Here is a 14,500-nt window from a genome sequence, read left to right as displayed (position 1 = left end):
ATCCACTTGGCTAAATTCAATATGTTCTATAGGATAAAAGAGAGTGAACAGAAAAAGTGAATTTTGGGGGGTGATTGGAGAGAGAATTAGTGGAACAGATAGAGAAAAGAATACGAAGAGATAATTTTGAAATGACAATGATAACCTTCGAAATGGTATTCACAAAGATCATTCAAATCTTTTAAAGCTATAAAGGACAATGATGGCCTCCAAATAGTATATGGCCAATTATGAATTACACAATATAAGAGCGTCCCCTTTGTTTATAGCCAGCACTTGATGAACAAGGTCTATTTATTGTCACCGTGCTATTGACTGCACTTGAAATTTTCAGGCATCATCGTCCCAAAGCTCCTCCAATGACTTATAAGGTCCATCATGATGAACGAAACTCTGTCCTGGGCAACCCCTGTGTTGCAGGATCTGCTTGATCTTGGCTAGTTCATTGTCCGTGAGTTCCCAATCAAAGATTTTAAGATTTTCCTTCATCCTCTCCTTATTGAAGCTCTTAACTACAATGCTAACTCCTTGCTGGTGCAACCATCTCAACGCAACCTGCACACATCCAGCATATATCTTATTCATAATTCCTTTTTAAGTTTTTGATAAGCTTCTTTGGAGGGACTTTTTAGTAACCATGTCTGAATATCTTTCATTTTAATAGAACTTGAACCCTGTTTGATTCATGTAAGAAAGAGAAACTCCTGTTAAAAGTTGAAGAAGCATCATGAGTTGGCCGGCCTCCTGGGAGGAATGGACATTGAGAATTGTTTGTCTTTGAGTTTTCTTGTGTTAAAACCAAACAACACTAGGACAAATTTATCTTAAATTAAGACATTCGACAGAAACACATTAATTTTAAAGACTAATCTCCAAGGGAATGAAACATTTGTATGGTAGGGCCTGCCATTTTGAAGTCATTCTTCCATACATAACCAAAAGCAATCAAAGTATTATGGTTTAACGAAGAGTAACATTCTACCTGTGCCAAGCTCTTCCCTTTTGCAGTAGAGATTTCTTTCAAAATTGGATTATCCACCACAGCAAGGGAACCCCAAAAGGCTCCATTTGCTCCCAGTGGAGACCATGCAGTCACATGAATCCCCTTCTCCTTGCAGAACCCCCTCAATTTCACATGATGCCATGCTGGGTTCATCTCCACCTGAGACATATATTCAGTTTCATCACCAACTGTAAGTGACCCAACTGTGGCAATGCATATATGCCATAGAACATCCCTGTTTGTGTACCTGATTAACAGCAGGAGGAATGGTAGCATGTTGGAGAAGCTGGGAGAGCTTTTTGGAACTGAAGTTGCTTACACCAATAGATCTGGCTAGGCCCAATCTGCAGCACTCTTCCATGGCTGCCCATGTTCCTTTCATGTCCCAGGGAATAACATCCTCCCCTGAAAACTCAAAGATTGGAGCTTCTTTCCTCAACCTCACAGGCCAATGCACCAGATAAAGATCTACATATTCCATTCCCAGCTTCCTTCATATGCAGAAAACAACCAATACAAATAACAAAAACTCAACACTATTAAAATTTCAATGAATTCAGCTGATAAATATGTATATATACACAAACACACAAGTGATGGATATCATAGTTAATTACTGGAGTGTGTTCTTGAGGGCTGGAAGAACGAGGTCAGGGTGGTTGTCAGTGCACCATAGCTTTGAAGTGATGAACAATTCACTTCGGCTCTTGATGAGACCTCGCTCTATAGCTTCAGTCACTGCTCGGCCAAGAGGCTCTTCAGAAGCATAGACAGCAGCACTGTCAAAGTGGCGGTAACCCACCTCGATGGCATCCACAAGGATGGAGGTGACTTGGTGAGGCGGTGGGAGGGGAAAGGTTGCTGTTCCCATGCCTAGCAGTGGCATTTTTTGGCCAGAGCTCAGTAATACTTCTGGGATTTCCATCTTTGTGAGGAGAACTTGGCGCAGAAATGTGAACACTACAAAGGGTCTCTCCATATATACTGCCTGCAGACTTGATTTTGCAATAAAAGAATTTATTGCATCACCAATCTAATATGATGTAAAAATTCCTTTTATAAATTTCCTTAATATACCCTTAGTTAGACCTTTAGTTTTATAACAATATATATACCTGATTAACTAAAGTTTCCTACAGGAATAGACTTACAACATAGGAAACTCCTTCTGTTCCCGTTAGGGTTCGAAGAAGCATCATGAGTTCCTTTTGCCGGCCCAAGTGGGCATGCAGCGAGAAATGGACATGATAATTGTTTTTATCGACGTCATAGGCGAATGCACCAGATAAAGATCCACGTACTCCATTCCCAGCTTCCTTCATATTCAGAAAACAACAAACCACACATATAACAAAAGCTTGGCACTATTAATTTCAGTCAATTCAGATGATAAATATGTACATATATACACAAGTGAAAGTTTTATAGTTAATTATTGGAGTGTGTTCTTGCGGGCTGAAAGAACGAGGTCAGGGTGGTTGTCTTTCCTCCATTCACATTTCATCGCATGAGGCCTCTCTCTCTGTAGCTTATGCCACAGCTTGGCCAAGAGGCTCTTCCGAACCATCGGGAGAAGCAGTGTCAAAATGGCTAAAAAGATGGAGGTAAGATGGTGAGGTTGTGGGAGTGGTCATGCCTATTAATGGCATCCTTTGGCCAGAACTCAGAGACACTTCTGGGATTTGTTCTCTTCCCACCTTTGTTGAGCTCCAACTTAGGGAAGACAAGTGATAATTGAGGATCAACCCCATTATACAGGGCCTACAATCAGAGAATTATTCCACATATATTAAAATTTTCAATTTGGTAACCAGTTTATCAAATCATTTTGCTCTTGCATTTCCATCATCTCATTTTCTAAAACAAGTTTAACATGTATTGGAAATTGAACAGGAAATTAACTTCTGAGTAATCGATCCCCTTGTACTATTTCTTTCAAATCTTAAAGCCAAGAATTGCTAGGTTTGCAACAAAACGATTGCTGAGAAATGATCGGGATGGTAAAAACTAAAATCAATGGAATAGGTGAAATCTCTTTCCATGTCAGGATCAGTAGTTCTGTACAAACATGATCAGAGTTTGGTGATGATTATTTACCTATGAGAGTTTCATTCTTATCGATAGGAAGTTATTTTGCAAGAAGAAAAAACTTGATTCCCAAACACTAGGATCTCGTAGATCGCAAGATTTTAGCGAGCCCCGAGAGGCTGACATTAGTGTTTGTAAGGGTCAAAATCAGGAAACAAAAGAAAAAGATAATTGGAGTATTGGCATAAATGAAAATTTGAGCAAAAGCCCCCCACAAATGGGATGGGTGTATGTTCCAGATATAAATCCAGGATAGTAAAACCCCAAAAAAGGTGTATGTTCAATGGTTAAAACCTATGGTAAGCCTTAATCAAATGAAACAGCCAAGCGCTAAAAAGATTAATTGAACATTTAAGTCTACTTCAAACTGGAGTTTGTGTGAAATTGTCTTAGAGCAACTTCTAAGAACCGTGCAGCTCCGCAGTGTGGTTCCTGGGCAAAATTCATTAACTCAGTAGATGCAGGAACTGGATTCTCAACTGTGAAAGTTGTGCACCAATAACTCTCTATGACATACATCCTTCAAATTTTTTCCCGAGCAGAAAGCCAAACAGCCAAATCTTAATATGTGACTTTGAAAGCTTTATAAAATAAAATAAAATAAAAAAATAAAAAAATAAAAAATTGACTTTGATCTCATAACCTCTTCGTTGAATAGTAATCAACACAGAATTTAAAGTAATAGCTGTTATATTTTAAAATTTTTAATTCAGAATCTCTGCAAATCCCTCTGACCACCAGTGTAACATAGGCAAATTCTTATTGTTACAAAACAAATTGCATTTGGTAGCCAAAATTTCTTTTCTTCAGGCCTTAAGAGACTGCAGATAAGGAATTCAAGGTCTTTCACTGTTTTCCATCAATAAAGAATATGAAAGTAACCCTTTTAGCTTATTCATTGATGGAGAGGGAAGTCTTCAATCTTGCAACAACATGTGGCAGTGTCTTGATGCTTTCTTGAATTGACTGATCAACACATGACTCCATATCCTTCATGGCATCAGTTCTGATCTGTTGGAGCTTGGCTGACTCAAACTTGTCCTGGCAGACCATCAATGATCTGTTCAACCTTTCCTACATCCATCAAACAAAATGTTTGAACAATCTGTATCTGTACTTGAGATTAACTTGAAATTAACTTGGGATTTGCTCAAGAAAGAATTGGGGGATGACGATGATGTGATTTGGTAAGAATCTAGATGCTTATATACGTTGGTGCATGTGCGTGGGGCAGAGGGAGAGGGGTGTGGATAGAGGGAGGAAATGAATTGTCACGCAAGACCTCAGTATTGTGCCAATACCAATGCTAAAAACTCTGTATGTGTTTACCCTTTTGAGTGTTAGGTGGAGGAAAACAATGCACCAGGAACAATCCCTTGGACTTTGTAAATACCAATGTCAGAACTTTATGGCTACATGAGATTGTCTAGAGGAGTGCCTGGTTTCAATGCTGTTTCTTAAGTCTTAGATATGGGTGATTGGTTGTTACTTTTTTATGTTTGTAATAAAATGTTATTATCGTTATTATAACAAATGTTTCCCACTTCATTGGCATGGAAGTCAACCAAGATTGTTTTAAGGGGGAAGACTTGTTCAGTATGGAATTCTGTTAAGGAGAGGATTCAACAGAGGTCCTCTTCCTTTTTTGTTTTTTTGTTTTTTTTTTTTTTAATGGGTAAAGTAAGAGAATGTTATGAAAAGAAATGCCAACAGTGCGCCCCAAAAGTACACAGGAAGTGTACATTGGACACTTAAAAATGCCACCAAAAGAAAAGAGGGGCAACAAAAAACAACCACCCCCTCAAAAAGAGCCCAACCATTCAACAAAATCTACTACTATAGGAGGACCTAAACTATAAACAACTTAGACCAAGCCCAAATATTACAAAGAAACGAGTGTTTTAGCCCTTGAGAAGAATGCTCCTCATTTTCAACAATCTATTGTTTCTTTCCTTCTAAATTGTCCAAAATAAGCACAAGGGAGCAGCCCACCACGCCTTTTTCTGTTTTTACCCACGAAAGAGTCATGTCATCCTAATAGCATCTTTCTGACCAAAGAGAGAAGCACCCATGACACACCATATAGAGAAAACGGTAAATGCAATAAAATAGGGAAAACAGAGGTTCCCTTCTTGAAAGAGACAATATCTCCCAAAGGGTGGAAGATTTAATCTTATTAAGAGCACTCTCTCTATTCAGCTTGCCCATCTATTTCATGATTTATTTATTTTTTTTGCTATCCCCACAATGGTGTGCTTAAAGTTGGAAAGAATACAGCATAACTTCTTGCGGGAAGATGGTTCTTTGGAAAGGAAGTACCACTTGGTTAATTAGGATATTATTAGTTTGAGTGAAGAGAATGGAATATTGGGGTTAAGAGAGTTTTCAATTTTGAATCAGCCCTTTTAGGGAAGTGGCTATAAAGATTTACCAAAGAGAGGGCGAGCCTGAAGATGGATTATTGTAGGCAAATTTGGGGAGTGAGCAGGGGATTGGTGCTCACAAAAGGGTAGGGAAAGCTATGGAGTTGGAGTGGGTCTCTAGAAAGCTATTAGAAGAAAGTAGGAAGACTTATCTTCTAGGATCAAGATTCAAGAGGGGGAAATTTGGGGAGTCAAAGGGGAAGTATTAGGTGAATTCAAGTGGCTATTAATAAGATTTATCAAAGAGAGGGAGTGTCTTTGAAAGTAGATTATTGTAAGGAAATTTGGAGAGTTGGATGTGGGGTTCGGTGCTTGAGATTTGGAAAGCTATTAGTAAAAGGTGTGAAGGCTTCTCTCCTAGTATCAAATTTCAAGTGGGTATTGATCCAAGAACTAAATTTTGGTTAGATCATTGGTGTGGTTACTCTCCTCTTAAAGACTCTTTCTCTCATGATCATTTCTCAAAGGGATGCTTTGATAGTAGATGTGTGGGATGACAAAGGTGGTTTTGGTGGGTGGAGTCCTGTTTTTTAGGGAATTTCCATGATTGGGAGTGACAAATGTTGAGGCTTTCATATATATTATGGAATTGGTAAGGCTCAATGGGCAATTCTAAGAATGATGTGATAATGTGTAAATAACAAGCCTTTTTTATTAAGCCCTATTGTAAACTTTCTGCCAAGAGAGGTTCCTTGATGTTTCCCGCAGAGAAGGTGTAGGGTTCAAGAGCTTGCTTAAAGGTAGCATTTTTTACTTTATTTGTTCTGGAAGCACTATGAGAGAAAATTCAAACAATGAAGCAGTTGATGAAGAGGGATTGCTCTCTAGTGAATCGGTGTTGTTTGCATAAAGGCAATAAGGAAACAACAAATGACCTTTTCATCCACTGTCGGAAAACTTAACTTTTATAGATTCTATTGTTTTGCCTTTTGAGGATTGCCTAGATAATGGCTCAGTCAGTTAAAGAGTTTTCACTGTGTTAGCATGGTAGATTGTGGGACACAGGTGTCTAAACTTTGGAGGATGGCATCACTTTGCTTGTCCTAATGCATTAAGAACCAATGTAATAGAACTTTTGAAAATCTTGAAAGCTCAAATTAGTAATTGAAAATTTTTATCTTCAATTTTTTGTTTGGTTGGTCTAAATGTTACGCGGGTTGCCAGAATATTTACTTGTTAAATTTTGGTGATTATATGGGGAGGGGCTAAGTCAAGTATGGGTATTCATTTGTGTGTTTTTTTTTATTTTTTTGATAAATAAGAGAATGTATTAAAGAGCACAACTAGCACAAGGACACAGGATGTATACAATGAGCACCAAAAGGCAAAACAAAAAATACTCCCTCCCCATCAAGAACCCAATCAATCTATACAATCGACCAAAGGCATAGCATCTCCATCTATATACACCTAATCCACAGAGATAGATTGTTAAGGAAATCACTTTTGAGTCTTTGATTTGACATTTCCCTACTTTCAAAATCTCTTTGGTTTCTTTCCTTCCAAATAGTCCAAAAAATACATAAAGAAGTGACTCTTCAAGCCTTCTTTTGCCTTCACCTACAAAAGAATCGTGCCACCCTAGGAGAGTCTCCCCAATCAATGCAGAGAAAACCCACTAAATACAGAATATAGAAATGTTGTGTGGGATGTGAGAATATTTCCTTATTGGAGACCACCAAAGGAAACTAGATGATCACCTGTAAAAAGAAAACTCTCTCATTTGAGAGCCAAAAAAGTCTCTAGATTATCTCCAGCAAGACATCAATCAAGTAATCATAATTTACTATCAGTACCTGAAGAAAACATTTATTCATCCAAATTTCTGTCTAAAATAGAGGTCATTTTCTAAATTGACACAATTAACAACCAAAACACTCATCAAATGCTAGCTTCTAGAAAGAGTCAACTGAATGTCATGTGGTTAGGCAGTTTTTCTCTAATGGGGAAAGACAGGAAGAGATACATAACGATTATAGCTAAGGTTCTTACAGACCGTTGGTGAATAATGATAGGTAGAATCTTCACAACTAAACAATTAAAAATTCCATTGAAAGCTAAACTAAGCAAACATCCTGATCACTGATATCTTGACACCTCAAAAGTGGATCATCTTTGTGAGGTATATTCAGTGTAATCCAAAGGCTGATTCAATCAATCATCTCTATCTGTTGGTCCTCCACTTATTCAATTTAGTCTCAGTTTCTCCATAGATTAGAATATCAAGAGTCAAACCAGGAGACATTTGCAAAACAGAGTGTTCCTCACTTTCCAAGGCTAAGATTTGTAAAAAAACTCAGGCACCTTTAAAGATCTGGAGAGGTTATGGCTGGAAGTGAGTTCCCATATTTATTAATCATCAGAAGGCCCGGGTTGAAAGAAGGCTGGGAACACATGCATGGAATGGAGACCAAGTAACTAAAAACTGAAGTCAAAGCGGAATTGAAGGCATTCACTGATCAGTCCATTCTGAAGAATAAAATGTTAAGGCCAAAGAACAGGACAGATTACCACCTTTACTTGTATGAAAAGAAACTGAGTTCTCTAGACATTTTCTTTTTAAACCAAAAGAGAACCAAGCAATTAGAGTTTACTACCATAACTCAAGTAGATTTCACCAATCCCAAGGGGATGGTGTTTGCTTTAACATCTCACATAGTAGAGAAACCCCAATGATTGGATGATTACCAACCACATATAATCACAGAAAACCTAGCATGCTTTTTTCTTCTAACAGGCACACAGTAGACCTTGACATTACTGGGCAAACACAACAACAATGGGGCTGATAGCAATAATCAGATTTCATTCGACAAATTTTACCTGGGATAACTTTTTTCAGAGGGTTAGTTTTAATCAAGATATCTAAAACTGGCTCGTAGGGCAGCCATGCAAACCAAAAATCTTTGTTTGATAGCCTGAGACTAGCACCTTGCTTAACCACGCCAAGGTGAATATTTTATCTAAAACAACATTAAATATAAGAATTCAAAACTTTATTTCATTTTCCTTGGTTTTCTTTGCACCCAAGCAAAGAGTAAACAGAGAACTTATACAAAAAAACAAAACAAAACAAACAAACAAACAAACAAAAGGCAGCTTACTTGAAATTTAGCCATCTCATTCTCAACCAGAGCTTGAGCATTAACAACTGGAACACTGCAATGTTCAACACAGTTGCTTATTTCTTCTTGCTTTCTTTTCCTATCGAAGCACTCGTATGCGCATTTGAAGTATGCTTGCTGCAAGCAGTCTCATTCAGATTTCAGACAAACTTATACACATGAAGAACAATATGGAATCACAAGAGACAATAACAAGTGGTCAAATATTCAAAAAGTAAAAGGAAGTTAATATTTTGGATATCACATTTTTCATTGTTTAAGACCCGAGAGTCTGAAACAATTATTTAAATCAGTTGAGTTTCAGTTTTTCATTTTTTTGGTAGACCAACAACAGAATTCAAAACACTCAGTTTGGTTGCCCATAAAACAGAGGAAAAGGAAAAAATTTCTAAAAAACCAAATACCCACCTCAATGAACCCAATGGGGTGGATCAGCAGGTTTCGGTTTACTCAGTTCAATTATGACTCAAATTCCAATTTTTTTTTTTTTTTTTTTCATTTTTCTAGATCTTCTCGGCAGTCAAACAGAGCCCAAATATCAACAACTTTTACTTCTTTTGCTTGACATTGGATTTCTCAGCAACCAAACAGAGGGGGAAAATGGGAATCAAAGAAACAATATATAAAGATAGAGAGACACCTGTAGAGTGAAATTGACATGATCTTGAACACCAGAGAGTTGGGCTTGAGCGGCTAAGTTAATTTCATTCAATTTTCGCCTCAATCTCTCCGAAACAAGTTGCTCTTCGGCAGCAGCTATGTGATTCATTTCTCTCTTTTCCTGGACTTAGGGTTTTAGGGCTTTCCCGGACTTAGGGTTTAAGGGTTTTCGGTGACCCTTACGATGCAGGTACCATTCATATTTAAACTCAAAACAGAAGGAACGTAAGGGGGTTAAACCCAATCCATTCTGTACCCAACCCAATTTTGAGTGGGTTGGGGTAGCCTCTTTTGTCATTTGGGTTGGGCTTGCCCAGAAAAAGAGCTAAACTGAATTGAATTTGGGTTATATATATATATATAAACCGATGAGCTAACTTCTTATTTATGAAAATTAACTAATTTTTTTTTTATAAATTCTTCTTACATTAGATTGGTAGATCTATGTTGATGAAATTAACGGATATAATTTATTACTCCTAAAATATAATTTTTCCATAGACAAACTTTATTTTGATTTATTAATATGTGATAAACATTTTATTGTTTTTGCCCCCTTAGGGGAACCCTAACGATCCCAAGCAACCTCAGTAGGCTAACTTGATTTTAACTCAAATTGGGGAAAAATGTTTGGATTAAGTTTGGACTAAACAACTTGGATTATAAGTCAGGTTATGTTGGGCTTTGAGTAGATGTGAATTATGATTTCTTCTTAGGTTGAACTTGTATTGGATACAAACACAAGAATTTTATGCTAATTTTACGCAAATGAAAAAAATTTAATTATCTAGTTACAGTTTTTTGTCCAATTCAATTCAAATTGGGAACAACAAAATGGACTAATATTTAAATTTCAAAAAATAATTACGGCATAAAAAGTATTTATAAATTCTTAAAATTTATCTGTATCTTATAAATAGATTTTATGGTATTAAAAAAATCTTTCATTCAAAAAAATAACTTTCACTTTTTTTTAAATTTGAAATATGGCCTTTAAAGAAATCACAAATTAGAATAACTTTCTATTTTTTGCTTTAACTAAAAGTTAAAGTTAAAACCAAAACCATAAATTTTAAAGGGTAATAATAGTATTAAAAAATTTAAAATGAAATTCTTAGAAAAAAAAAAAAACATTTTCCTAACTTTCATATTAAGTTATCTTTAAAGTCATAAACTCTTTTAACTAAATTTGTCATCTAAATATAAAAGCTCTTATTGAGCTTAAAACTTTTGACTTCTATGAAGTGATTCAAAATGGGCGTGAAAATAATTTTTTAAAAATGAGGTTTCTCTTTCCAAGTAAAAATTATTTTTGTTATGAAAAATTATTTTTGTTACTTTTGAGTCTTGACACAAATATTTCTAGAATTTAATTATGTAAAAAAAATAAACAAAATGAGTTATAAAAAATACGAGATAATGATAAAAGGATAAGACAAGAAGAAAAAAAAAACATTATAATTAGTAAAAAGGAATAAAAAAGGTAGATACATGTGTGTGTCTGTGTGCATGTGTGTGCGCGCACGTGTATAAATGATTTATCTCGGTTTTTGTGGGTGTTTAAGAACAAAATGTAAATTATTAAAGAAAAATAAAAAGCTTGAATGATATTTTAAAGAAATAGTTAATTGTAGCATAAGAATTTGCTTATTATCTAGGTCTAGAGCAAAAGCTTCCTTCACTTTGTATTTTTCATGGTACTAATTCAAGAATTTTAAAAAAGATGATGTAGACATAAAAAAAATTAGTGGATTAAATTATCACTATTTTGGTCTTCAAAATGATTATATTTAATATATATATATATATATATATATATATATATATATCCTCTCATGGATAAGTTTCCTTAATCTCCAACTATAAAAAGGATAATAATAATAATAAGAAAATTTTCTAAAATCAAGGAACTAAATCCTTGAATTAAGCAACTAAAATTCGAGAATTTGAAATTCAAATTCTCTATCTTTACCTATAAATAGAGGTGTTATAAGAAGGGAGGAAATTTAAAAATAAAAAAAAAATCCAGAAATGAAAATCCTAAGGAGAAAATCCAAAGGTAACTTCATACAGGAAAAAAGACTTCACAACAAAAGAAAGAACTTCATCAAATTTCATCAAATCTCCTTACAAGTTCGATAAACGGCAAAAGAACTGTCACACACATTCTTCACTATTAACAAGGTCATTCGGGAATAAGCCACTTGTAGCCCTCGATTGATCTTCGAAATCAAGAAAACGTCATCGTCGTCTTCCAAAGTGTGATCAAGGCAAAAGAATTAGAGGGAAAATATTATTTTGAAAATAATATTATTTTTTTGAGATTATACCCAAAATATATTTTTAACTTCAATAAATATTTTGTTCACATTATTATCTTATTTTGTTTTGCTAATATTTGCAAGACCAAAATTTACGAAATTATTTAAAACAGTTTTAAACTCAAGTAGCTTTCAAAATTAATGGAGAAGTAGAGGTTTATATTTGCGAACTACTTGGGAACCTCAAAATGTTGTTTTTTGAAAGATGATGACTTTAGTAGTTGACTTGTTGCCAACGCTAAAATTCTCTAGAAAAATGATGTTTTAGCAATGGTTACATCATATAAATTGAGAGAAGATCTAGCAATCGATTGAATGACCAACAAATTAGTTTGTTTGTCTTCTAATGGTTATTTGTAGGAACATTTATTACTAACAATTAGGTAAAGATCGATTAGTTCAATTGCAATTTCTATTTGATGATCAATTCATGCCCAATTTTAATATAAAAACCTTTTAATATTCATTTAATGAAAATCAATAGTGATTAGTATTAAATTCAACTTAATGTATTGATTGAAATACTTTTTGCATGTGCTATAATGATGTAGATTATTCTAGGGATTGATTTGAAGCTTGAGGTTATGGATTTAGCTCAGACTCTCCCACGTCATGTTACATCATTGTTTGCAATTTTTTTTTCTCTCTTTCTTTTATTTACTTGCTATTTAATTGTGATATTATTTTTATTAAATCTTACAATTGTCACATAATCTAACTTTTGGTGTGTGACCTTCTTGAGATTGGATTTGGTGATATTGAGGTTCCACAATATCGAATGGTGACTACTATGAGCCCTTTTAAGTATCTATAGGTTTGAAGGTGAGGGCTAGGAGGATCAACCAAAACCATGACCATGGTTCTTCTTGCACTTGTTTTCTTAGTTTATAGGATAGAATGTTTTTTTCTTGAATATGAGGCCTACTTTCATAGTTTATTCCTATCAAACTTTGATTGGTGGAGAAATAGGTCAACTTTTTTCTTGGGAAGTGGCAAATCAATAGGAAAAACTAATCAAACTTTCGAAACCTCACTAAGTTTGTCATTGGTTAGTCTTGTTGGATATTTTAGTGATTATGGGCCTACATATTAACACATTGTACATTAAGATATCTTATATTGGGGCCTAATTAAATATGATCAATTAAGTTAATAATGAGCCTTTAAAGCATCTCTATATATATAAACTGTATGAGTTTTGCAATGTGTAGAGGCTAATTTTATTTTATTTATTAATGATGGACCAATAAATAAAATAAAATAATAAGGGGTATGGTCCCCAATCTAAACAAGAGGACATAAAAAAAAAATTGTTAATTATTCACATCCTATCAATGAGTAATTTCAAGGTTGCAATACTCATTTTAGACGTGGAAGACAAAACTCAAGTACATAATTTCAATGAATTCGAGAATGTCTTCCAATATTATTATCCTATGGATTTAATATGAGATTTTGGTGTATGATTTGTAATTTTCTAACAAATGGTATCAGAGTCACTCTTGTTAAATCTATTAGGTTTTAATTAAAGTTGTTTCATGGTGGGTGAAGTTTTCTTTAATCTAATTTCATTCATTCATCCACCATTTTTTTTTTTTTTTTTTTTTTTGTGTTTGGTTGTAAGAAAAACTTTCTATAATCTAGATTCCCCAAATTTTTTGTTGAAAATAATTTTTATAAATTATTTTTCCAATAAATATCAATATTTTTATCAGAAAATATTTTCTCTCAGATTTTTTGCACATTTTTCGAGATAAAATATAAGTGTTTTTTTTTTTTTTTTAATCATTTTGGGGATAAAAATGAAGTGGTTGGGTGATAATGACCTTTTTTTCGTCATTATCTTGTTACTTTTTTTATAAGTCTTTTAATAAGGTCACTTGAACATTGGGCTTAAATCTTTTAATTCATAAGGTCATTTGGACATTGGACATAGACATAAGTCTTTTAATAAGGTCATTTGGACATTGGGTCTGAGTCATTATATTGGGTCATTTGGATTATTGGACTCAAGTTTATTTAAGTTGGGTCAAGTAATGGATATGGTCGGACCTTTTACTAACCTGTTTGACTGATCTAGTTGGATATTTGATTGACCCATTTGATCGACCCAATTGGACCTTTGACCAACCTGTTTGACCGATCTAGTGGACCATTGACTTTGATTGTTGACCGAAAAAAATTGCACGTTTAAAATCCAATATTTCAATATAAATTAAATTGAAATTATATGTCACGAAAGTGACCTCTATTATGTAAATTTATTCATCTTGAAGTATGTGGATTTTATTTTGGAATTCTATGTGTAGTATCTAAATCTATGGATAAAATAATTGGCCCAAAGGAAGGTTATTCTTGGCTAGATTTTAGACACTTGTGGTAGTAAATATGTGATATTTTGGTGATGTTCACACATGCAATAAGTCAATCCAAAGATAGGCATATTATTGGCAAGATTTGTTATTAGTATTTATTAACTACTTTTTATTTTTTTTATTTTTATAATAGTACCATTTACAAATTGTTATTTTTGTCTAAAGACTAAATATCAATGTTGTGTTAGGTATATTATAAGAGTCCTTATTGCTTTTATGTCATATGTATACATGTAGTTAATTCTTACATGCTTGAAGCAAATGACATTGTTATTTATTGTGAGCTTATTATTTTATTTTGCATATAGTTAATGTTTCAGTTATATCTGCCAACACAAACAACATTCTAGTGCTTAATGGCACTAACTTCGAAAAGTGGAAAGAACATATTACTATTTTACTTAGATGTATAGATTTAGACTATGCGATCCAGACTGAACAACCCCCTTCCTTTACTAATGATAGTACTGCAAAACAAAGGGCTAACTTTGAATAGTGGGAGCAT

At 34.2% G+C, this 14,500-nt stretch overlaps 2 protein-coding genes across 2 annotated transcripts; both read right to left on the bottom strand.

The window, feature by feature from the left end:
- Positions 1-121: 121 nt before the first annotated feature.
- Positions 122-2,866, bottom strand: LOC100241482 (methylecgonone reductase). Its single transcript, XM_010651280.3, has 5 exons — positions 2,155-2,866; positions 1,621-1,998; positions 1,251-1,494; positions 983-1,162; positions 122-555 (listed from the first exon to the last, which is right to left on the bottom strand). Exons 1-5 carry the CDS (start codon positions 2,157-2,159, stop codon positions 331-333), a joined length of 1,032 nt encoding a protein of 343 aa, XP_010649582.1. The 5' UTR covers positions 2,160-2,866; the 3' UTR covers positions 122-330.
- Positions 2,867-3,763: 897 nt separating this feature from the next.
- On the bottom strand, positions 3,764-9,500 carry LOC100249888 (uncharacterized). The gene is made up of 3 exons (XM_002269769.4): positions 9,280-9,500; positions 8,619-8,756; positions 3,764-4,165 (listed from the first exon to the last, which is right to left on the bottom strand). The coding sequence occupies exons 1-3, from the start codon at positions 9,406-9,408 to the stop codon at positions 3,983-3,985; spliced, it is 450 nt and encodes a 149-aa protein (XP_002269805.1). The 5' UTR covers positions 9,409-9,500; the 3' UTR covers positions 3,764-3,982.
- Positions 9,501-14,500: the final 5,000 nt, after the last annotated feature.

This window comes from Vitis vinifera, chromosome 5 (assembly GCF_030704535.1).
Source record: "Vitis vinifera cultivar Pinot Noir 40024 chromosome 5, ASM3070453v1".
Taxonomy (NCBI): Eukaryota; Viridiplantae; Streptophyta; class Magnoliopsida; order Vitales; family Vitaceae; genus Vitis; species Vitis vinifera.
Note: the sequence above shows the minus strand (reverse complement) of the source record. Positions and strands in the feature narration are given on the sequence as shown.